We start from the raw sequence: 26,648 nt of genomic DNA on the forward strand, positions 1-26,648 counted from the left end.
AGGATAAGAGCTATGCAGGAAACACCAATCTCACACTGTACTGAGCCATTAAATCTCCATGACTCTTTAGGTACCAAACCATCTTCTGCACAGTAAAGACAGACACTTGCCATTGGCTAGAGGCTCTTTCTTTTCTCAGGTTTCCCACCTGTAAACTACTTTCCAGCGCATCGTGGCACCAACCTTGCAGAGGGCAGTCAGGTCCCTGTGCTTGCTCTTCACTAAGAACTCAGCTGTGATATCTCTGGGTGGCTTCACTTCTGATGCTTCTTTGTATTGCTGATGGAGCTCTTTAATTTTCTCCTTCAAATTTACCATCTAAAATGGAAAAGGGAAAAAATTTTCATACTAGCCAGCTGGTGTTGGCACATGCCTTTAATCCCAGCACTTGGAAGGCAAGAGGCAAAGGCAGGTGGACCTCTGTGAATTTGAGATGAGCCTGGTCTCTAGATTGAGTTCCAGGACAGCCAGGGCTGCACAGAGAAACCCTGTCTTGAAAAGCAAACAATTTTTTTTCATATTAAATAGCAGTGTAATTCTTTTCCAAAGAACACATGCCCTTGGCATTGGCCCTCCCTTCACAATGTTATGAAAGATCCTTGCAATTTCTAAACACCTGGTTCTGTGTCATGCTATTTGGGAAAAACCAGATTTTAACAGAGGTTTCCACAACACTATCAGAAAACTAAGATAGATTCTTGTCTTCCAAAACAACGAAGAGGGAAAAAAAAAATATTCCATTTAAGACCCTCTTCTTGCCTTAGTGTCTTAGGTGTTGAAATAACACAGGTTCACCACTATGCCCAGCTTTGTGTTTGTTTTTTTAAAATTTATTATTATTTTATGTGCATTGGTGTCTGCCTGCATGTGTCTCTGTGTGATGGTGTCAAAACCCCTGGAACTGGAGTTACAAAACAGTCATAAGGGTGCTGGGAATTGAACCCAGGTCCTCTGGAAGAGCAGCCAGTGCTTTTAACCACTGAACCATCTCTCTAGCCCCATTCCTTTAAAAAAAAAAAAAAATGTAAAAAGTCAAAAATGTCACACACAATTTTATGTGATTATTCCTAATGTTAGTTTTTTCAGGGACCAACAGGGTGTTGAAGCCTGGCCTACAGATGTTCACTCTTTGCCACAGTCTATACGTAAGTGGACTAGAGCTCCCAGGGTGACAGGAGGCTTAACAAGAGTGAGGTCCTGCCCCTCCCCAGCTGATGAACCATTCCTCCCTAAGCTGCTATCTTGTGCAGTTGGTATGATAAGACTGTATCTGTATCATCTGGAACTCGGGACTCAGAAGGTGATGACAGAAACCTCAGGGAACAGAGGTGGAACAGTTATGACAATGGAGGAGCTGCCTTGATCTTCTTTATCACTTGGCTCTAGTCCCAGACCTCAGCAGCAGTGCTGACCAATCCACTGAAGTTCGGAAGGGGAAGGAGAGCAGCCAGGCAACCCCTCTTCATGGAGGTCAAACCCCAGAAAGGCCTTTACCATCCTAAGTGAAAGGAGCCCCTTGTTTCCGGTTTCGGACTATGAAGCCATGAATGTAGAGCTCTACCTTATTAAGAAGCTCTTTCAACTCCTCCTGAGTTTTCACGATCTTCTTCCAGTGTTCAATCTGCTCATCTTTGACATGCTTTTCTTGTAGCCTGTAAGAGACAATGCATGTGGCCCAGCTGCACAGCCAGCTCTATAGCACAAAACAGGCACCCACCAAACACCCGAGGCCCCAAACCCACTGACTAATATTCAGACAAGAAAGTTAGCTAGCTGTGTTTGTTTCCTGACCTAAATAAAATAACATGATTAAAGTGATACATTTTAGAACTGAAAGTAGCCTTGGGGAGTCTATAGTTATTTTTAAAAAAATACTTAAAATGTTTTTCTTTGGAATTTATTTTAGCTTTTAAAATTTATTATTTTTATTTTACGAGTGTTTGCCTGTATATGTGTGCACCATATACATGCAGCACCTGCAGAGGCAGCAGGCAAGGGGGTGTCAGATCCTCTGGAATGAGAGTGACAGTTATGAGTTACCACTCATAGTGGGTGCTAGGAACTGAACCCAGGTTGTTTGAAGGAGCAGCCAGTGCTCTTAACCACTAAGCCATCTCTTCAGCCCTGACTTCAGAATTTAAAAGTTCACATAAACATATGTAAAAATTAGCTCAAATAAGACTTATGAAAAAACTTATAAATAGCGATCTCTGTAATAGAACTCACTATATGATAAAGTCTCAAAGTACTTACTGAATGACAACTTCCAATGCCTGGCCAAGGGATACAGGTTTATTATTGAGGACGTTGAAATCTAGCTGATGACTAAGGTAAGAGGTGGCTTCTAACAATCGGTTAAATTCTTGTTCTACCATTTCATCTTTCTCTTTTGGAACCTGAAAATATGAAGTATAGCAGAGTTGGTCCTTATCAAACTAAGCACAGTCATCCATGAACACACAAAAATGTTCTACAGTTTAAGAGGCCAAAATATGTATTTCAAAGGAAAACCTTTGAGGACAATGATTTGACTTTTTCTATGAAGTGGTTAAATCCATTTAAATGAGATATGAGATGTTTCAGGCCTGAAATACTTCCCTCTCTCCCACTTGCTCCCCGAGAGCTAGGACTCCACCTACAGTCACAGGCACAAGACCTACAGCAGCAGCACTAGCTGGAGTGACAGGAAGCACGAGGTGCACTGAGCTGAGCTGGGCTGACATGCAAAGGACACACTGGCAAAGTCCCAGAGAACAAAGACTATGACCACACACCAGAAGACCTTCCAAAATCAGAGCACAAGGGGGAAGAAGAGGCTCCAGTTCCCTGTTCAGAGATGTGGGAAACAAGAGAAGTCAACTTCATGGTGTTGACAGTCACACACCAGCACCTTACTCTTTCACATAATGATAGTGGATTTCAGCTTCAGAGGTGAACGTCAAAGCTTAGGCTAGGAATAACTCAGTTAGCACAAGGTCTGGCTCCTTGCTGTGTAGAGGAAGGGAACACACTTCGAAGCAGTCCTCCTGCTGACCTAGACCATTCTGTACAGTCCACTGACAGCATCAGTTCATCGCTCCTGTCACATCTTAGCCTTGCCCAAATGTTCTTCTGCAGTCCCACTGCTGGCTTCATGGCAACAGTGGCAGACAACAAGCATGTCTAAGAGAAGTGTCTTTTGCCAGGACTGGGCACTAGGTGGGAAATAGGACTTACAACACAGACTTCACTTTGCAATCACCCTAAAGTGGGGACGAGAGAACAGAGCACTACAATAAGCCCTAGCAAACACCAAGCCTGAGGTGTTTGGTAGGAAGTGACTACTGACAAGATCGCCATGGAAGAGGCCACCTCTCACCAGAAACACTTCAATTTTGCACTTGCAAGTAATGGAGGAATGCACTCGACCATACCCCTCGAAGGTAACCCCATGAGATGGGCCACTGGTGTGGCAAAGACGACCTGTCAAAACAGGGTAACCTTTACTAAAAGAGAAGGGGAAGAGGGCCAAAGCAGTAGATACAAGTGACAATCAGAGTCATGCTTAATGCCTCAAGGACAGAGGAGGCTCTCACAGAGAATCAGCTACTCCCAGACCAAAGCAAATCTAAACTCCAGTACTCTGGTTTGTGGAGAGAAAGGAGGTAGAGAACCATGCTTCAGACACTTGGTGTCATTATGCATTACTATAGTCCCCGGGGCTGGCGGCCCCGAGTGTCTGGCTGACCCATTTCCACGGTGAAAGGAGAGCTCTTGGTGATGGTCCTGCTTGCTCTGACTGCACCTATCAGAGCTGTTCAGAGCCCCTCTTGTCATGAATCTCATTCACGTGCTCATCAGTTACTTTTTCTCAGAGATGTGATGGCCCTGTAAGGAGTAACTCAACATGAAATTCTGCCCAGAAACTTGCTCTTTCCAGTGCAACCCTGCAATGTGCTACAGAAGATGGTCCTAGCACTCTACGGTTATCTTTCCTTCCAAAGGGAGACAATCACACTTGAATATAAACTCTACATAGCTGTCCAATGTTAACTGCAAGAATGCTTTTCCTGGAGTGTTTCTATGCAGATTTCTGAAATGCCTGACAAGAGGATGCTCTAGCAAGAGGGACTAGACCACATATGCCTCTACCATGGGGCGCAATGTGCCAAAACACAAGAACGCAAATGGGACAGATTAAAGCTCTCCTAGTGCCAACTGGCTGGCTTCCTTCAGACAAGCTTTAATCTTTGTGGTTGGGGTGACAATCACATAGGGGGTTTATACTGAGAGATACCCAGCACTCAGGTTCAGTAACTGGGTCTAGGGTGGTGGTAGAGAAATATTTAAAGGGACACTGTCAAGGTTAGAGGGACCAAATTGACCTTTGTTTCTTCCCTCTAGTTTCTGAGCAGCCTGCTTGATTCGTTACACTTCCCCTTCCCCACCCACACTCCCCACAAAAAACTGATGTTTTACATGCGCTTTCAATGACAAAAACTCAAACAGCACCAGTCCAACATACAGGCGCAACTCTACAACAACAACCAGTGTGAATGTGTGATGGAGAGGATCATTGAAAGAAAAAGATTTAAGTGTTAAGTTTTTAATGGGTTACTGTAAACAGTGAGAAAATGATTTGAAAAATTATGAAAAAATACCTTGACAGTGTCCTTTTAACCAGTGCAGCAGAGGGAGAAATAAACTGTAAATAACAGCCCAACAGCCACGTCAAGTTTCGTTTTGTATGACAGCAGTAAAATCAAGGCTTTAAACACATTGCATGACAGAAGCATTCTGTTAGCTTAGAAGCTGCAACCGCTGGAGAAATAAGGAACAGACTGTACAGAGACTAAAATGGGAAAGTCAAGGCATAGAAATGGCTAGGGAGTGGGGAGCAATTTAAAAAAGTTGGGGGTGGGGGGCAGTGGTGAGAAAGCAGTGAGTAACAAAAGCAAAACTCAAAGAACAGAAAACACACAACAGTAACAGGAAAGTCAAACAAACCAAACTCAGACCACAGGAGCACTGCCACGTTTGACTGACTCCAGGTGACAAGACTGCACATCCAGTGCCCACTTAGACCCAAGGCTCAGCTTTATGAGGTTAGGTGAGGCAACCAGATGATGAGGTTATACGGGCAACCAGGCCCATCCATTTCTGCCCAGGTGAGCAATTACAGCAATACGAACGTTGCCAGTGCAACTGGGGGACATGCTGAAGCCGGGCTGTTCTCCATTAACTTTAGCATTTCAGTTGGAAATGGATGGTAAAACATACATTGGCAAACCAATACTGACCAGGGGAAACCCAAATGTGTTTTTAATGCATTTAAATATTGAATCCATTGCTAAAAGTCCAGTTAAAAATGCTCTATTTTACATATGCAACAATTAAAACTTTCCCTGTCAAGGCAAACACTGAAGCTCAACAGTCTAGCTGCCCATGGCGGATCACATAGAACAGTGATCTACTGTTTTAGGGATCGAGCTCAGGATGTTTTTAATAGTTTAACAACAGGTGCTGGGGGGGGGGGGGATAAGATGCTTAATTCTGTAAAGTGCCTGCCACATAAACACAGGACATGAGTTCCAGTACAGGGGAGGCAGAGACAGGAGAATCCCTAGGGCTTGCTGGCCAGCCAAAACAGCTTCCGTGAGAGATCCTGTCTCAAAAATAAGGTGGAGAGTGAGAGATGGAGACACCAACCTCTTATGTACACTCATACCCCAAACGTGTACAAACTGCACACACATATATACACACACAAATACAAAAAACAAATAGTAACAACAAACAACCACCTACATTTATTTCTTAAAACAAAAAATGGCTGGGTATGGAGCTATGTCCTTAAGCAAACACTACCTGTGAATACTCCGCCCTCTACACTCTTTTAAAAGTTTGGTTTTTCAAGATAGGGTTTCTCTTTGTAGAGAACCCTATCTTTGTAGAACTTGTTCTGTAGACTAGGCAGGACTTGAACTCACAAAGATCTACCTACGTCTGTTCCCTAAATGCTGGGATTAAAGGTGTGCGCCACCACACCCAGCCTAAGGGGACCTATTTTAAAGCTCTTTTAAGAGCAGACTTAGCAGATACAGTCACACAGGCAATCATGGTACTGCACACCCTCACTCTGGCCCATCTGTCTTCCTGACAAATCAGGCAGATGTAACTTAACAAGCATTAGAACCTGAGCTAGAACACCAAGCAACAAACTGCTTCTTGGGTACTGACCACAGTGGCTTTGGGGAAATCCATGGGAGCTACAGTTATCCGTTCTGCAAAATGAGAAAAACAAACAAACAAACTACTCACCCACTTAACTCTTTATATTTCTAAAGCTATAAAGCATCATTTCTAATGATAAGCATATGCAAGCAAGGTTCTCTGTACCTGTCATGTAAGTGAAAAGCTAGTCTACAGGTCAATAGTTCCAAATTCTCACTGAGCTATACCACTGGAGACAGAGAAAAACAGACCTTAACATGGCTTCTTACATGAGGCAAGAGGAACTCAAAGCCACGAAAAACTCTTTCCAAAACTAAAATGCCTAAAGAATCATCACTTGGGGCTGGAGAGATGGCTCAGAAGTTAAGAGCAGATGTTGCTTTTGTAAAGGACCCAGGTTCGATATCCAGCACCCACATGATATTTTACAACCATCTGTAATTCCAGTACCAGGGCATCCAACACCTTCTGACCTCCATGGGCAACAGGTACAAATATTGTGAACAGATATACATACAGGCAAACACCCCTACACATAAAATAAAATAAAGTCTAAAAAAATAAATGGGGAAAAAACCATATGCCTTGTTCAAACATCAAATGCTCCCCAAAGGGCTAGTCCTCAGATAGGCAGCTTAAGCTAGAACACAATGAATACCCTTCTATAATATGGCTGGTATCACATATTTATGTTCTTATGCAAGCTGTTTATCTTATTCCATACTGTGACAGGAGAGATTGGTGACCATGCTTAGAGAGAACTTGAACACAGAAATGCAATCACCAGTACAAACAAACTCACAAAAGGCAGAGCACTGAGCACTAAGGATCAGTGACAGAGCAACTACCTAGAAACCTGAGGGCCTGGGTCCCATCCTGGACACAGCAAACACCAAAATATCAGCTAATCTGTACTAGGTAGCACAGGCCTGTTATCTCAGCACTTGGGCAGCTCAGGTAGGAAGCTCAGGAGCCAGTCACAGAAAAGCTCATCTAACCCTAAAAGCACTTCTCTGGTATCTCCACTGTTGCCTTGTTTCCTTACCCAGCCAGGCTCTTTCCTCTACCAACCTCAAACACCTATCTCATCCTGTCACTCCCCTGCTCCAAACTCCACTCTTGTACCTCCACAGCAAGGCCTACACTGTAGCTTGTCTTCTTGCCTCACCAGGATGAGCTCCCTTCTTCCCTCAGAGACCTCTGCACCTATTCACCTTCCTCAGCCCCAGTGTCAACACAGACTGAAGTCCTACAATGATCTCAAGAACTGCTCCCTCCCTTTCCACCCTGCCCCACCTATCACTCCCACACACCCACCCTCTTGCCCCTGGACTCTTCTGTAGCAATTGGTTCTACCTAACCCTTAGCAAATCTGCCTCAACTTAGTGTTGCTGATAGACTTCTGGGTAATAGATTCTTCACACCCTCTCTCCCCAAAGCAGAAACAGGACAAATTAAATAAACTGGAGTTCATTATAGTACTCTTCTTATTTTTGTAATATTTTTAAATTTCCATAATAAAAATCGGAGGGGGGTTATTTCCAAATGAGTCTCACTAGAGTGAAGTAGAGATTGGCCCTCAACTTTAATATCCTTTACTGACCTTTATCAAATAATTCAGTAAGTTAATCTCTACTATATCTCTTCTCTCTCATTCTATTCTGTTTATTCTGTCAGATGTTTCTCCCAAGCTCTGGACACGTGGTGGACACAACCCAAGGCATTTCAGGAACATCAAGCCATAAAAACCCAAGGCAGCTAGGATAAATAAGGATGTTCCTTGAGACCACAAAAAACTCGAGTGGTAACAATAGCTAAACCATGACATATCCAATACATAGCAAAATTGTCTTCCTCAAAATACAAAGTTAACAATATGCTTACAGTCTCAGACAAAGGACTCTCATCCTGACAGGGGAGTTGGTCAGATTTCTGCTAAACACAATCTTTTGAATCTTACCCATGCCTGCAAACTCAGGACTGCCAGGGGCAACTTAAGCCTGCCTGACCATGACTCACTCACTCACATTTCTTAGACCAATCAAGGACAAGAAGCTCCCAGGCCTCTGACCACAAACACTTTCACTATCACCATCTGACTACATACTAGCCTGGAAGAAGCAGCCTGAGTCTGTGTACAAAGTGGAGGGACAGAGCACACAGAGCTTAAGCACACAAGGGAGGTAGCACAGCACACAAATATGAAGAAGCAGGTTCATTCAGTAAGTGGCCAGGGCCACTGAACTGGGTGGCCAGCCTCCAGTAAATGCCTACAGACAAATGCCTAAGCAGACATGTAAATCTGCACACATACCATCATCCCTTCCTATGTAGCTCAGAGTTAAGAAAACAGTCAGAAAAATGCCAATTGTTTCTCAGTCTGTACATTCATGTCATGCTCAGTAACAGATTCCCCTGAATTATTTCCAAATGAATCACAGAAATTTTGAAAAGCTCTGTTTGTCATCAACTTACAGCTTGTCCATTAGCTTCATAAAGTGGGCATTTTTGCTTGATCTTGGCCAGTTCCATGTTTACTTGTTTGCTGACAACAGCCATGGGATTTCCTCCTAGAAAAAAAACTCAAACAAATTCAGCCTATCCTTGAAAAGAAAACCTCAAAGTCAAAATTTCTTTACTGAAAATAAAAAATGCTAAGCCCAGCCTTGGTGGCCTATGCCAGTGTTGCAGCACTTTTGAGGCAGGAGGTTCAAGTGTTCAAGGCCAGCTCACGCTATGTAATGAGACACCCTGTGGAGTAAGCAAAGGCTAGGGGTTGAGTTCAGTACTACAGCTTGTCTCCCATTTTTAAGGCACTGAGTTGGACCCCAGCAGCCTTGCCAAAGTAATGAATAAAACAGCTGGAAATGTAGGGTGTCAATCAGATCTTCTATTTTAAAGCTCACAGTAAGAAACATGCTAGACCAACAAAAAAAAAAAAAAAAAAAAAAAAAAAAATGTTAACTTAGCTGGGCAGTGGTGGTGCATGCATTTAATCCCAGCATGCAGGAGACAGAGGCAGGCAGATCTTTGTGAGTTCCAAGGCCAGCCTGGTCTATAGCATGAGTTCTAGGACATCCAGAACTACACAGAGGAACCCTAAATGTTAATACTCATAATTCTCTAAGTTAACATTTTATTACAGATCCTTCTACAATTTAGGAGTATAGAGTTAGACTTCACATAAAAGAATTATAACCCATTCTATGAAAGTTTTAACTTAGTAATACATTATAAACACTATGTTATGCTATGGAGCTAGTGGATACACAATGTCATTTTGGAAATGACTCAAACACAACATTGTTCACTTGTCTGTGTTTCTTTAGGATAATTTCTTTGAATTGGAAAGGCTTGTAAAGGGCTTGTACAATTTACATTTTCAGCCTTCAGAAAAGATATTTAGCAATTTATCTCCTACTAATAGGCAATAAGGACTTACTATGATTTGAATACATTTTGCCCCCTCAAAACTCAGCCTGGAGTTTAATTCCCAATTCTAGAACAACCTGGTCTACACAGTGAGTTCCAGAACAGTCAAGGCTACACAGAGAAAACCTGTCTCAAAAAACAAAGCAAAGTCGGGAGGTGGTGGCACACGCCTTTAATCCCAGGACTGTGTATGTTTGAGGACAGCCTGATCTACAGAGTTCCAGGACAGCCAGGGCTACACAGAGAAACCCTGTCTCAAAAAACCAAAACCAAACAAACCCAACAAACCAAAAGATAGACAAACTATCAATAGTCCCTTCACTGACTCTTACTAGCCTTAGAAAGGTGAAAACTAAAGGCACATACAGACCTAAAGGCCCTGTTCCCTGCCATGTGACCTGAAGTACATACCTCAAGACCATCAGTAAGAAGTGTGTCAGATCATTGCCCCTTTGGCCTAATACAACTATAAGGAAAATAAACTTCTTTCCTTTTGTTTTTCGACACAGGGTTTCTCTGTATAAGAGCTGTCCTGGAACTCTCTCTGTAGATCAGGCTGACATTGAACTCACAAAGATCTGCTTCCCAAGTGCTGGGATTAAAGGTGTGTGCCACCAAGCCTGGCTTAACTTTTTCATTATGACACTGTCTGTGGCATGTCCCTATGATTTGTCTGTGGTATCTCTATGACTCTTTGTCTCTGGTATGTCTTTATGACTCAACTGTCTGTCTGTGGTGTGTCCTATGACTCAGCCACTGTCTGTGGTGTGTCCCTATGACTCACTGTCTGTCTGTGGTGTGTCCCTATGACTCACCGTCTGTCTGTGGTGTGTCCCTATGACTCAGCCACTGTCTGTGGTGTGTCCTATGACTCACTGTCTGTCTGTGGTGTGTCCCTATAACGCACTGTCTGTGGTATGTTACAGGCAAAGAAAACTAACACAACATCATAATCAGTATATTACAAAACTAACTATTGGTTTAAATTTAAGGTCTATCTGTCTTAGATTGTGTATCACAGTATCAAACTAAAACTACTTACCAAGACCTGTTACTACCATGGCTCCAAGATCAGCTACATAGTTTCCTTTTCGAAATGTAGCAACCCGTCCACCTACACGATCCTGTTTTTAGAAATGAAATGACCAAAGTCATTTATTCTGTTTTAACCACAGTAAGTCAGCATACCAGGATTCAATCTTTCATAACAGAACAAGAAAAGTACTATTCTGAGTTTATATTTATCAATAAACAGTACTGTGTGCACAAAACACAAACCAATGATAACCTCAAGTTGAGGAAAAGAAAGGCAGCAACAAGAATGAATGTCAGAAATGATGTGAAAGGAAACAATGTAGACAGCCAGACAGTTCCACAGACAGAACCCCCAGCTGTTCTAACTGTCCAGGATGCACAAGGCCCATTCAAAGAGAAAAATCCATGCTTATAAAATCCAACACTACACATCAACTTTCTACCACCATGGTCTGATGCTCGCATTTGAATCACTACCATCATCTGTAATGGGGGAAGGACCTGTAATGGGGGGGCTGTAATGGGGAGGAGGACCTATAATAGGGCTGTTTCACCAAGTTGCCCTGGCTGGTTTTAAACTGCTGGGCTCACATAAGTCCAAGCTGTCTGGACTACAGGTATACTGGCTGTTATAACTGGATCTTTTGGTGGATGACTTCTCTGATGTTCTCTCCCAAGCAACCCAGGAACCACGTCTACTGAACACAAACTGGCAACATAGCATTTACTCCTTAACAGGCCCAGGGTTACGTCTGCTGATTAAGTTTTTGGGGATAAAAAACTTTACTGAGCTATAGTGATAAAATTATGGAAAATATCAAAGTACTCCACAAACTTGAAACACACAACAACAACAACAACAAAAAAGCAAAACAAAACCTTGCAAGTTATATTATAATCCATGTGGGAACAATCACAAATGGCCCATAAAGCATTCCTTTACTCTTAACACACAGTATATAGAGTACATACAAAAAAGGTCTCTGAAATTAAAAAGGTTTTTCCAGTAACAGTATATTGGGGAAATCATTTTTACTTCTCCACATTCTATTTAAGAAGAGCATTTAAAAAATTAACACTTTATGAAAAGTAATTTTGAATGAAATATGCATAATACTTTAAGGATTTTATAAAATTTTGAAAATGTTTAGGTTACTAAGAAATAAGGGTTCTTTTATTTTTTTAACTAAAATCTTTAAGCCACTGGAAGGTAAAATACAAAAAATTATTTATAAAAACCATTTTCACAACAGCTTTCTGAAGTGATGTGCCACCAACCTTTCCTACCTTAAGTTTCCATTTCCAGATCCAGAAATAATACTGAATATAACCAATTCTCTGGGTTTTACCAGGTCTTTTCTAAAAGACTTAAGAAAATCCACCACCACCCTCAGCAAACAATATAATGTATCACTGAAACATACGGTCTCTTACAAAAAGTTAGTTTATGAACACCCCAAATTAAAAAACTAACTAAGTATAGGGGCTAGAGAGATAACTTAGTGGTTAAGAGCACTAAATGCTCTTGTAGAGGACCTGAGTTCAGTTCCCAGCACCCACACTGAGTGGCTCACAACCAGCTGTAATTGAGTCCAAGAGATCTGATGCCCTCTCCTGTATTCCTTGGGAACCTGTACTCACATGTACATATATCCACATATATGCATAAAACACATAATTATAAATCTTAAAACAGAGAAAAAGACAGAGATAAATAGTGCTAATGGTAAAAAAGTAATCTAAAATTTTATCTACATATACTCACTGATCATTTTCTAAAAATTTATTGTCAAAAATACTCTATTGAGAAACATAGATCAACGGGAGAAAATTTGGCTACTATGTGCAAGGCTCTGAGTTTGATTTTTAGCATCAAACAATCATAATGTAAGTAAAAGCTACCAGAACAACTTTACCCACTATGGTATCCAAAAATACTCTAGTACACTACAGTACTTGGTGAGCACAAACTGTCCAATTCTTTAATTTGCAACAGGTACCCCTTACCATGCTTCCATTAGGTCAAGTCTCTAATCCCAAGTATAACTCTTACCCTGGCTTCCAGAAGTGTGACATCCATCCCAAAACTCTGTAGCTGTCGAGCTGCTGCCAAGCCAGAAACACCTGAACCTATAATAATCACCTTTCCTGTCTTTTTAGCTAAAAGGGAGAAAAAAAGAACAAAAAATTAGAGTATTTTGTTGTAGTTCTGAGTTTGTATCTTTTTCCCCCTCATGAAAACTTCTGGTTTCTTAACATAATGCCTTAAATAATTCAGTTACTTTCAAACTGTAGAAACTGTGAAAACAACAAATGTCTGAAACTTGTAAAAATGAATTCAACACTCTAAGTGCATAACCAAGTTGCATTAGTCAGGAATGGGCAGTTCTGTGGCCTAGCCTCTGGCAGGTCTGCTACCCACCTCACCACTGTAATAGTATAAGTTATTCTCTTCAAGGGTTTTACTTCTGTTGAAGATTACTCAGTTCTTTTCAGAACATCTCTGTCTCTTAGGTCCCTGGCGGACACCGACGAAACAGCATGAAAAGGGCAAATGTTTAGAAAGGAAAAAGAATCTAAGAGGAAGGCCTCAAAACCTCCTGCCTGCATAACTGACTTCTCATGTTTCTAACAACCTTTTTTTTTTTTTTTTAAGTTTCTGAGACAGCGTTTCTCTGTGTAGTTTTGGTGCCTGTCCTGGATCTCACCCTGTAGACCAGGCTGGCCTCAAACTCACAGAGATCCACTTGGCTCTGCCTCCTGAATGCTGGGATTAAAGGCATGCGCCACCATCCCCCACCCCCACCCCCACCCGGCTCTGACCATAATTCAAATTTTTAAAAATTGGAAATTAATCTTTTCCTAAGGCCTTTTAACTTATGAGATCGGGAATATTTTCACTAGTGGAATCTTATAAATAAAAGTAAAATGTCATAGCATCCTGAATATTAAACACAGGCCTAAAGGATTACTAAAAATCATTTAGTTCATTTGGTAGATGAGTCCTTACTTGGTAAGGGTTTTATCCTCTTATAGATGCCAAAATTGATAAGACCATGGCGCTCTAAGTAACTGTGAACTCGATGGACAAGCACAGTGTCACCTGTGGAGTAATGAAAACATGTTTACACTTACAGCAGTTTAAACACAAAGCTCTTCTCACTCTTCCTTCTCCAATGTGAAGTCACACTACACACAACTCATGGGACCCTTGGTCACATGATACCTTAGCAAACTAAGTCACAGAACTACTTCTAGGCTGTAACAGCACAAAATGCTCAACACAGAAATTAAATTCAGGGGAGGGGCAGGAACTGCTGTTTGGAGATAGAGTTTCATGAAGTTGAGGCTGGCCTCAAACTTGCTACATAGCTGAAGCTAACCTTGAACTACTGATCCTCCTGATTCTACCTCCTGAATGCTTAGTTCATAGGCATGTGCCCACATACCTAGCTAAATTGGCATTTTAAAAATGATATTACATTACAGATAAAATAGAGAACAAACCTTTAAGGTATGAACAATGTTCATATATTTTGGCAAAAACTTCCTAAGACTTTGATAATGGTAAAAACAAGAAAACCAGATAACTAGCCAATCATATACCAAAGTATTCCATGGATCCACGTGAGACAATAGATCTGAGAAAGCATTTAGAAATCTGCATCAGTACAATTTACAGATCAGGAAAACAAACTTTGTAAGGGTCATTTATACATATCACAAGATGAATTATTTAAATGTCAATAAAAAAGAATCCCTCCAAGGCTGTAGGCCCCTGGAGGCCTTCTCCAGCAAACACAGCACTTACTGTTGTAAGGGGCTTCCAACTGTTGGAGAGCAGCCTCAAATGTCAGCTGAATCTTTGGGTTGTCCAACCATAACTGCAACTGTATTTAAATGACAGAAGTTTTATTACATGCCCACAGACCCATGTTACCTATGAGTTTCTTATTTTCATATAAACAGCAAAGGTTACAGTACTGGCAAGGAAACCATTGTGTGACATAAAACTGCACCATATTAATGAATTATTGAAGCTAAAGGCTATCTGGCCTAAAGTGCCTAAGAACCAGTAGGAAGCAGCTAGGATTTGAACCTGGGATTATGTAGTTCCAGACACTGAGCAGATAAGAATCATTATAAGGCTGGAGAGATGGCTCAGGGGTTAAGAATACTAGCTGCTCTTCCAGAGGACCCGGGTTCAATTCCCAGCACCCACATGGCAGTTCACAACTGTCTGTAACTCCGGTTCCAAGAGATCTGACACATTCACACAAATGCACATAAAAATAAGATTAAATAAAAAAAGAAAAAGAATAAGTTTAAAAAAGAATCATTATAATCACTCAGGTATGCAGGGGCTAAAACGTGTCCTGATGATCCCTCAGTCCTAAATGAGTAGGTGAATGGGCCGGTGTAGACAGACACAGACTACACCAGGACAACCAAGAGGAGGTACAAGGTAGGGAGGGGCTGGGAGGAGGGAAGGTCTGCAGTATGATAATGAAGTCAATGTACAGAAGACTCCTGGAGGAGAAGGGTGGAGAGGATGTCACATAATGGCTGGTTGGGAAGCATCTGACTACAAGGCAGAGATACAGGAGAATATCAACACACTGTGAAGCCAAGAGAGCAGTATGTTTAAGAAAAAAGGAACAGTGAATTATTTCAAAGCCTGTAGATGAAGAATGAAATGATTATAGTATAGTCAATGGTTCTAAATGAATTTCCATCAAAATGAATAGCCACACACATATATACACATACACATATTTACAAAATACAAAACTGGATAAATACCATCATATTTAAGTCCTGCTAAAAATTAACAAACCTTGTTAATCTACCTTGTTGGGGAAGATTAAGTTCTAATCAAGGAATTTAATTTGGTTGGATATAAGTAAACCGATCACAAAGGGCTATGGCTAGAACTACATGGACACTCCATTTTTTGGGGGGCTACAATCAAAGAAGAATGCAATCACTGTTCAAGCTCTTCAACCTCACAGCTCCTTCCTCTTTCTATCCCGGGATAAAGCTCAGGTCAGAGCTCTACTTCAACCATCAAGTCAGAAGACAGAAGCTGGAGCCCAAGGCCATGGAACAGATACAATCACTGCAGTAGAAAGCAACTCCTAGCCAGAAACTCAACACTAACTTGAGCCAACCCTTCATCAAATCTTGACTTTGGATCACAGAAAATGAACCAGAAAAGACAGAAATCACTATTAAAACAAACCATCACTCAAATTTATCTAAGAAGTGAAAACTCTCCTCAAATGAAACAAAACCACAGCAATTTTATCTAAAATTTCCCCTAAAGCAAATACTGATATGCTTAAAACCTGCTGATTCAATCATCAGACAGATCAAATTCAATATATAGAAACTAAGACATATCCATTCATTTAAATTACCATGACTTTCCTGTGTTTCAAAACTTCAGTATAACCTGTCATCTTAGCTTTCTTGCACTTGGTGAGCCAAATGTAGCACTGGTTGGACAACCTAGCAGCCAATTAAAGAAGTAAGTGGTGGCTACAAAGCAAGCATGCTCAAGACATCTCCGAGATAGATTCAAAATACCTAAAAATTCTGTGGATACTTCGAGGAAATGGTGGGTATGTTATAAATAACATCTTGACCTCTTAAGAATTTTGTTTTGTTTTGAGATAGGATCTTACTATGTAGCCTAGGCTACCTTTGAATGAGATCCTCCTGTTTCAGCCTCCTAAGTACTTTGGTTAAAGGCAAGGCTACCATGCCTGATAGCTAAAGAAATTTTTGACAAAGAACACAAAAAATTATAGCATTACAAATGACTAATAAATGCAAAAAAAAGCATTTATTAGTGCTGTGGATATCGCTCTGTATAAATAAAATGCTGTTTGGCTAGTGGCCAGGCAAGAAGTATAGGCGGGACAAGAGAGAAGAGAATTCTGAAAAGTGGAAGGCTGGGTGGAGAGACGCTGTCAGCCACTGTCATGACAGGGAAGATGTAAGGTAATGGTAAGCCACGAGTCACGTGGCAAAGTATAGATTAATAGAAATGGGTTAATTTAAGATAGAAGTAGATAACAAGAAGCCTGCCATGGTCATACAGTTTATAAGCAATATTAAGTTTCTGTGTGTTTACTTGGTTGGGTCTGAGCAACTGTGGGACTGGCGGATGAGAGAGATTTGTCCTGACTCTGGGCCAGGTAGGAAAACTCTATCTACAAGCCTTAGTAATCTAAGAAACAGCATCATTTAATAACAATGGGAGCAATGAGAGTATTTAATAGTTCAGCCTTTCTGGTATATAATCTGCATCAAGATGCTAAAAATGTTCCTAACATTTTCAACTCCAGATATAACCACTGTCAAAGTGAGCCTTTTTCTCTTTGAGTATTAAAAAAAAAAAATTATACAAATTTTTGGTTTTTACAAATTGAGATTCTATTTACATGAATTGGGAATCATGCACATAATAGGTAACTAATTGCTAGACACAGAACCAAGAACACATTAAAACTAGTCAGAGTTTAATTATAGCAAAGTGAAAATGGAAGTTTAACTTTAATGGTTAAATTATGGTCCAACTATCAGGAGAAATAAATAAAGCTATTAATCATTAAAGCTAGAAGATAAGCCAGGTGACAGAACAGGATTAAGTGTGCAGCTCTGAAGAGAAAGGCAAAGTGATTGCTTAAAGTGATTCACATCCAGCGGGGATATGGCCCCAGTGGCAGAACTAGTGCATAAACAGCCTTAAGTCAATCTCCAGCACTTCTCTCCACCCCACCCCACCCCAACCCAAAAAGAGTTAAGACAAATTTTGTTTCAATGTATATTCTTAATATATTTATGAGGTCTAAGAAGGATCCTAAAAAATGCACGCAAATAGAATCCCAACTTGTAGGAATAAAACTTTATACACATCAGTTTCCAGTACCCATGTTAGATGGCTCACAACTGTGTACAGCTCCAGCTCTAGGACATCTGATACCTCCGGCTTCCATGGACATGCAAATTCTCACACAAGCAGGCATGCACGTGCGTGCATGCATTTATACACACACACACACAGAATCAAAAACAATAAAAATAAATCCTAAATACCTAAAGGAAAAATTTATCTCTGGCAATGGTTATAAACAGAATAAAAATATTACAAATTGTTTTCTGTCCTTCTAGTTTTGTTTTCTATATTCTCTATAAAAGTCATAGGCATTTTTCAAAATCCAAGTGAAAAAAAGGGAGGCACAGATACTCACTGTGCGGTTCCTGATGAACAGAAAAACCTTCTGTGTCTGCTGAGGCCCACTGATGATGTCTGGGAAACAGGCTGCTTCCTGAGAGGTCATCCGGTCATGGGGAAGACGGCTTTGAAAAGCTGCACCTTCCACACCTAACAAAGGAAGCAGAGGACCACTAGAACAGTGCAAGTGGGCACAGATTAGTGCTAATGAAAACCTCAAAGGCCTCTTCTGCTCGAGGAGGTTCTGTAAAGCTTTGTTTAATTCATAGACTGATACTGCCTTAAAAATGTTTTGTTTTATTGTGGTTTTAATTTTGCCTCAAAGGTTAAAATTTCAGGTACTATTTCAAGCTTAACATCTCAAAGTTTTTTGGTTTTTGGGTTTTTTTTGTTTTGTTTTTTCAAGACAGGGTTTCTCTGTGTAGCTTTGCTCCCTTCCTGGATCTCGCTCTGTAGACCAGGCTGGCCTCAAACTCACAAAGACCCGCCTGGCTCTGCCTCCCAAGTGATGGGATTAAAGGCATGCGCCACCACCGCCCAGCTAACACCTCAAAGTTTAAAGTTTATTAATGAATTATTTTATAACAAGCCATTTAGAATATTTTCATTCATCAAATAGGTAACACTAAATTATATTCTAATTAAAATGAGCATCACAGATAGCATACAATAAAATTTAAAGAAAAAAATTAAAGTACACTAACAGAGGCCAGGAGTAAAGAATATAGCCACAAGACTTCATTTGAAATCGCAGCATGGAACGGAAAGTTGAAGGTTGAAAACTCAAAAACAGAAAAATACACAATCTCATCAAGAGTAGGATATATTAGTCCTTATTATCTAGTGTTGGCAAGTAGGCAGAGAATTAAGCAGACTATAATTATAAGTCAGAAGGTCAAGAATCGACTTTTTCTGTCAGCAACATTAGAAATACTTCACTCTATACAAGTGAAATGCTGCTACATACACTGTTATGACAGAGTATAAAGTGAGTTATTCTGAGATTATTTTAATTGGCTTTTAAATATTTTATAAGCTAGTGAGTAAACTCATCTTTGTAAGGGATTCTTGGAAAGCCAGGCACACCCTGGGGTTACAACCCCAATACCTTAAAAACACTAGCACAGCATCTGAACAGCCAGATAGGCCTGGGTGCAGCTCAGGAGTAGTACATGTGCTTAGCTAGGCCTAGGTCCAATCCCCAACAAACCTCTACTCCAGAAAAAGGAAAGAGACAAGAAGTGGTACATTTTAGAGTTTCTGAATTCAATATCATAAAGTATTATAGTAAGTAACAAAGCAAGACAAAAGTACCTATATTTAATATTTAAGGTCATAAAACAAGAAGTTAGAAGCAATGATAAAAGGGATTAGTAAAGACTAGAATTAAGAACACAGTAGGTACAAATATAACTTGAAGACTGCAGCTACTCTAAGGGATCTGTTTCCATAATGACATTCAAATGACAATCACTACTTAAAGAAACTAATAGTTAACAAAAAGGCCAAGTAAAACTATCCAGTGCTGACAGAGGCCACACATTAAATATTGCTAGATGGTAAGACCAAAAATCATGTATTGCACATTTCTAAATAAAAATCAACAATCCTATTTAACTAACTCCAACCCAGAATCAAAGACTGTCAAAACAATTCAATACTCCTTAAGGGGTAAACTAAGAACTGCACAGCTGCAGGTGGCACATGACATTATGAGAGAAGGAGGTGATAGGAGAAGGAGGTGATACAGCTTTGATGTCCCTACCCCCAGCCCACAACCAAAACTGAACAAAAAACAAAAGCCAAAACCCCAAAATAACTGACATCTTTCTAATGAACAGTTATCTACTCATTACCATTTAGTACTTGAACCAAATACTTACTAGGCTACTCCTGTATAGCTCATGTGTACACTATAAACATGAAAATGAATGATCTCTCTTAAATCCTCATTAAACTCCATTTCTCTGCTGACCACGGTAGTGTGTGTCATAATGCCAGCACTCCAGAAACTAAGGCAAGAGGACCATGGATTTAAGGCCAACCTGGGCTATGGCAAAACCCCACCACATACCCAAACAAAACCCTCTTCTGGCCTGCCAAAAATCATTTTTTTTCTTAGCTATACTGTATTATATTCTGTATACTTTAAAAGTGGTCAATTACTTAACACTTCACAAACAACAGATGGTTTTTCAATGACAGCAGGAAAAACTATATGGAAAAAATCTCCCAAAATTTCATATGACATTCGGTTCAAGATGCAAATGTTCTTAGGGAAAACAAAAGAAAATAAAACAAATCCTCATACACTTGGCTAACTTTGGGCATCTGAGGAGTATGTAAACAATTAAGAGAAGTTATTTACTTGACATGGTAATTTCAAAGTACTTCTCTAAATCAGAAATCAAAAACATACAAATGCAATTAAAGAAACTAAAAAGGTGGTATTAACATATCAGGAAGAATACTGCTTTATAGCTCTATCTTCTATCTATCCATCTATCTACCTACCTACCTATCTACGTATGTATGTATGTTTGTATCTATCTATCTATCTATCTATCTATCTATCTATCTATCTATCTATAAGTTGACTGCTCAAGAGCACAGGCCCAGCATGGGCATGTGCAGGCTTGGCAATCTCCTCAGTAATGCCAACAAGACAATCAAAACTCTCACAACTCACATCAGTCTCCTTTACAGGAAACCTGCTGCCTTGGACAGTGTCTCTTGTTTGTTTAAGAAACCAATAGTACACAGAATTCAGAAGTAATTAGCACTTGGCTCTGGAATATTTTTCACTGCTGTGTTTGGGTGCACTTAATACAATCTATTATTCTACAAAGATGCTGTCTACATTTTTAAAAAGCCCCAGTCTGCCTCGATTCAGTCCTGTCTCCCCGCCTCACACAGTTAGGTTCTAGAATGGCCTTCCTTCCAGACTGCAATCACACTGAACTATAATACCCTTTCTGATCATCTGATGCTGCCTCTGGAAACACACAAAATGTTCTTTTTTAAAGGAACCACCTAGATTTTTGCAGGGTGAGTCAACTAGAAAAGAAGGAAGCAGGGAGGTAGGACTCTTAAGTATTTTATGCCACAAAATTATTTTGCCCTGATTTTTATGAGATGCAATTGGCATTTGACTAGTAACAGAGAAGTTAGAGAAAGGAGGCCTCCGTGTATCGTTTGCCTCTGATTACTTTTTAAATAAAAGAGATAAATTAACTAGATTCCAAGCTGAACGTGAAAACAAAAGCCTGATGGGATCTACATAAAAAGTCTTTTCTTAAAGCCAGCAGGTGTATCAAGTCCTACCACAGTTTACAAACAGCAAGAGTGAAGACAGGAGGAGAAAAGCAAAGTCCTGAGGTCTACTCACATGTTTGTCTTCAGGATAAATGTACTGCCACCAATCTACACAACAGTTTCCACTCTAAGAAGCAAAGTCCGTCCTGAGGTCTACTCACACGTTTGTCTTCAGGGTAAGTGTACTGCCACCAATCTACACAACAGTTTCTACTCTAAGAAGCAAAGTCACCGGGTTCTTCACAGCTGCTGGTTTACCGCTGGCCAACTCATAAAGCTTCTTTGGGTTTCTTTCAGGCTCTAACTTGTAAACAGGGGATACACAACACTACTGTTTGAAGGCAGGAAGCTAGACAAGATGACCTCAAGCTCCCTTCTAGCTCTAAGACTTAGGAAGATACTTCAACATGGATTTTAAGAAACCAAGATACAATCCTGACCACAAGAAACCCTCAAGAGTTACCTGGCTTCATCTGGAGAAGAATCCTAACCACTTAGGCATGTTTTAAATTTGGCTGGGCAGTGGTGGTGATGGTGGTGGTGGTGGTGGTGGTGGTGAACACCTTTAATCCCAGCACTCAGGAGGCAGAGGCAGGTGAATCTCTGTGAGTTCAAGGCCAGCCTGGTCTACAAAGTGAGTTCCAGGACAGCCGCCAAAAGCTATACAGAGAAACCCTGTCTCGAAACGCAAAACAAAATTCTGATTATGTCACATGTGTATGCTTCTGAACATGGCAAGTGATAACAAAGGGTTGGAGGATTCACAACATTCACCACCCTCCTGGCAATACTCAGGTCCCTGGCTCTACAGTTTCACATGACAGTTTGCTGTTATACCAGCAATACATTATCTGTTTCTTTAACCAAAGAGGAACGTTTCATAAGACAAATAAAAAACTTAACAAAACTTGGTTTCCTTGAGATTAAGACTCTAGAGGCTGTCCCCGATCAAGTTTCAAGGAAGATTTCCTGGATCACTCAGTAAAGGCATTCTCTTTGAAAGAGAAAGATAATCTTCTGAGGTAAGCAGGTCCTTGGGTCAGTAATGGAAAGATATACACTTTGAACAATCCAAATCCCCTTGACTACTAATTACCAACTGCTGTATCTCCAAGGAACTACTTCTGATCCAAAATAAAACACAAATATGTCCTGAGCCTGCCAGACACAAACTGCAACAGACAAATAATCTTAAAATTATACTTAATGAGAGTAGACAGCCTTCAACAGTAAGTAATTATGTATTCCTGTTTTATCCAAGTGTCTAAATAAACCAGCTTTGGGCCCTGGCACACAGACACACACACACAGACACACACACACACCCTTCAAAGACAAAAAGGATGAAACACAAACATGTTGCTTCAGATTCTTGGAACAAACTTAACTGTTCCAAATGATGACCCTATAAATCCTTTACTTTTTCCTAGAAGTAAAAATCCATAGTTTGGTCTGAGAAGAGAAAGCCCCTTTGTATATACTTCTTTAAAGGGTGATTTTTACCTAGAAACAAAATAATTCAACTGTAAAGAGACTGCATACTATTAGTTGGGAAGAATACCCAGTATCAACAATCATACCTATATAAGATGTCACCTTAGTCTTAGAATACCTCAGCTTTAAGACTTGAGTCCACGGTTTCTTGTCTGTGTCTAGTATTACATTTCTCTCTAAAGGTCCCATGATTCCCGAGAAAAGTACCCGCCATCTCCTCAAAAACATGAAGAAGAATGGAGGGCTGAGATCGGCCTGAGGACTTCAACAGTCTGCTTGCCTTTGTTCTGGCTACACTCTCTACTTATACTCCTCTGCCCTGTGGGTTACACTACCCCTGCGCTTCTGGCTACAATGAGAATACCATAGCCAAAAACACTTGCAAGCATCAATCACTCCCTGACTTGGCGGCTCTTGCTAAAGTGGCAAGCATCTAATGCCACCCTCACCTGATGCTTGGCCGTCTCCATACCCTCCAGAACTGTCGTCTTGAAGTCCTCCTGCTTGCCCTGTGGAAGGAAAGAGGAGAACTCAGGGACCTTACTCCATAAATTAAGATAATATCTGGACATAAAGGCCTAATAGTTGGCGACTCAAGAATTTACCACCAACTAGTAAACCAATATCAGAGAGCTCCTTCTGGAATTAAGGCCCAGGGTATTATATCATCTTTCAAATTCTGGTCAGGAAATTTCAACTTCACATGCTGATCCTTGTTGAAAGGCAGTAGAATAAAGTACATAGTATTTTAATTCCTAAATTCTTGCTGCCAGTCTTGTTGAGTAAGTCTGGACGGGATGGGAGATGGAATCCAATGTCTTTTAACTAACTATTGCTAGACTGACATGGACTACAGGACCTGAAACAGCAGCAATTCAGCATCAAAGTCTTAGTTTTCTATCTAAAAAGACAACAAGCAAATAACCAACAATCTTAGTAAAAATCCTGTCCTCATCCAAACGGGATGTAACTACAAGATTCAGCACCACCAGTACTTTTTTGTTTAGCACACACGGTAGCTGGGACTGGACTAAATATGCCAATGCTTCCTCAGTAAAGACACCATGTAGTCAGAGGCCAAGCTGCAGACAGACACACACGCTTGTGGGAGCATGGAGGGACTCAGGCAACATCCAAGGGAAACTTAAGCTATATCCTAAGCCTTGCTTAAAAAATTCTCCTCAGTGGTACTGTGTAGAACTTCAAGAATCAAAGCTTTAAATTCAATCGGAAAATATTAACAGACTATCTTCTACAATCTATCACCAAGACAGACACCATGATCTTGAGCTTCCAAGCCCCTGGTACACTGCAGAGAGATCACAGTGTGGCCTTTGAAAGTAATCTCCCAGTTATCTGAACTTAGACAAGCGTCATTAGACAGTTTATTTTAAACTATACCCATACAACAGCAGAGTCCAGCACTGAGTTTGAACAATTAAGCCCTTATGAAAATGTTCCAAGTTTATGAAACACAAGTAGTGATTTTGACAACAGAATGTGCTGACACTGTTTTAATTAAAGATTATTTTCCTATGCTTGTCTAAAGGACCCACTAGGTTCTAGAAGGCTCTTCTGCTTAGACAATATGTATTTGTTGTTTAGAGCCCCTAGGGAACATAAGCATGATGAGAAGATCCAAATGCTAAACCTAATCTGCAAACTATTCCTGAGAACACAGGTCCTACAGTTTAAATCAGAAATGTTCACTCTTGACATGATCTTTTATTCCCTAAAAGTGTTGTGGGTTTAAAAAAAAAAAAAAAAAAAATGCCGGGCAGTGGAGGTACACACCTTTTATTCCAGCACTTGGGAAGTAGAAGTAGGCAGATCTCTGTGAGTTTAAGGCCAGCCTAATCTACAGAGTGAGTTCCAGGGCAGTCAGAACTACACAGAGAAACCTGGACTCAACCCCCTCCCCCCCAAAAAAAAGTTGTCATTGTTGGTTTAATTCCCAACAGAACCAAAGTAGATTAGAATATTAAATCATACTTAGAAAAAGAGAGAGAGAAAAGGCTCATAACAGTAAACAAATACAGTTTAAGAATAACATTTTAAGGAAGTGGTGATGCACACCTTTGATCCCAGCACCCAGGAGGCGGAGAGGGGTGAAATTCCTGGTTTGAGGCCAGCCTGGCCTATATAGTGAGTTCCAGGACAGCCAGAGCTATACAGAGAAACCCTGCTTCAAAATGCCAAAAGAAAGAGGGGGAGGGGGGAGAGTTGAACATTAGCTGTTCTCTCTCAAATGATGTTCCTAACTTGGCAAAAAATGAAGGTTTCTTATTGTAGAGACATTTCATACTAAAAACAAACAAAACTAATAGAAAAGCAAAAGCACTTTCAACTGGCCATTGAGCCTCAATTATCCCACCCTTCCTATTTCTATCATTTCCTTTTCTCCAACTGTATGCTATACTACATACAAACAAATTTGTTTAAGATACAAGCAGTTCATCTCTTGTTTTTCTATTGTCAATGGTACTCAACCAAAAAGATACATTTCTGAATCAGGATTATTGTGCTACAAAGCATAACAAAAGAACAAGGTAAGGCAGTCTTTCTTGTTTCTGCTTTTAAAACTACATTTTAAAAATTCTTATAAAGATACTGATTGAGCTAGGTATAGTAGTGCATGCCTATAACCCCAACTACTTGGAAGGCTGAAGTGGGAAGATGCCAAGTTCAAGTCCAGTCTGGTCTACAAAGAAAATTCTGTTCTTAAAGATACTGTTATTTGATAAGAATACACAGGAGAAATTTGGAAGCTATCAAAATCCTGGAAATATTTTTAAAAGCTCTTTCATAATATGAAACAACTTCAAATACAAGGTATTACTTAAAGAATTAAGAGGATGGATGCAAAAGGTAATACACAGCATAAGAACTGATGGAAAACAGTTGGGCAGTCTTTAATCTCAGCACTCAGGAGGCAGCAGAGGCAGGTGGATCTCTGGAGTTCACGGCCAGCCTGGTCTATACAGTGACTTCCAGGACAGCCAAGTCAATACAGAGAAACCCTGTCTCGAAACAAAACAAAAACCAACAAACAAATAGAACTGATGGGAAACAAAACTAAAACATGCTTAGTAAGATTTACAAAAATTTAGCTCTTAGCCTAAAAGTTTTATTTGTTTAAAAGTGAAAAGATGTGGTTATTTTCTAACCATAATGTATTTGTGGTATATTTGCCCACTTCTCAAAGGAGCTGAGAAGAATTTTGCTTTCTTTATTTTTTTAAAGACAAGATCTCATGTACCTTTTGCTATTATGTAGCTGAAGACTGAGTTTCTGACCTACCTGCTGCTCCCTTCCAGGAGCTTGGATTCTACTTGCATCATTACTAAATGAAAAGCCACAGTTATCACCTGAGCTACATGCCTAGCCCCACAGTGTTTTGTTTGTTTGTTTTACAGTGCTGGGACCTGAACCTATGGCCTCACACGTGCCAGGCAAGCATTCCATCACTGAAAAAAAAAAAAAAAAAACCCAGACAAACAAAAATACCATAGTAAAACAAATTGTATTTTAGCCAGGTGGTGGTGGCACACACCTTTGATCCCAGCACATGAGAGGCAGAGGTAGGCAGATCTCAAGTGAGTTTGAGGCCAGCCTAGTCTACAAATCGAGTTCCAGGACAGCCAGGATTGTTATACAGAGAAACCCTGTCTCAATGGAAAAAAAAAAAAAAAAAAAATCAAAGAACAAATTGTATTTTTTAAAATTATTTACTTTTATTTTATGTGAATTGGTGTTCTGCATGCATGTCTGTATGAGGGTGTTAGATCTTGTAGTTACAGACAGTTGTTAGCTGCCATGTGGGTGCTGGAAATCGAACTCATGACCTGTAGAAGAGCAGTTAGTGCCCTTAACTGCTGAGCCACCTCTCCAGTCCCACAAACTGTATTTTAATTAA

The 26,648-nt window shown here is 40.3% G+C and overlaps 1 protein-coding gene across 4 annotated transcripts in view; it reads right to left on the minus strand.

Annotated features, from left to right (window-relative positions):
• Kdm1a (lysine demethylase 1A) overlaps positions 1–26,648 on the minus strand; it is a 51,902-nt gene that overhangs the window by 8,490 nt on the left and 16,764 nt on the right. Inside the window, exons 3-13 of one of the 4 annotated variants that reach the window (XM_036178141.1) lie at positions 23,182–23,241; positions 17,940–18,073; positions 14,492–14,570; positions 13,691–13,783; positions 12,734–12,840; positions 10,688–10,769; positions 8,689–8,783; positions 4,641–4,652; positions 2,254–2,396; positions 1,562–1,652; positions 184–318 (exon numbers count right to left, since the gene is read on the minus strand). In XM_036178141.1, the coding sequence (XP_036034034.1) occupies positions 184–318; positions 1,562–1,652; positions 2,254–2,396; positions 4,641–4,652; positions 8,689–8,783; positions 10,688–10,769; positions 12,734–12,840; positions 13,691–13,783; positions 14,492–14,570; positions 17,940–18,073; positions 23,182–23,241 (1,031 nt within the window). The remainder of the gene's footprint in view (positions 1–183; positions 319–1,561; positions 1,653–2,253; positions 2,397–4,640; positions 4,653–8,688; positions 8,784–10,687; positions 10,770–12,733; positions 12,841–13,690; positions 13,784–14,491; positions 14,571–17,939; positions 18,074–23,181; positions 23,242–26,648) is intronic. The other 3 variants (XM_036178144.1, XM_036178142.1, XM_036178145.1) reach the window with 3 other exon arrangements.

This window comes from Onychomys torridus, chromosome 2 (genome assembly GCF_903995425.1).
Source record: "Onychomys torridus chromosome 2, mOncTor1.1, whole genome shotgun sequence".
Lineage (NCBI taxonomy): Eukaryota > Metazoa > Chordata > Mammalia > Rodentia > Cricetidae > Onychomys > Onychomys torridus.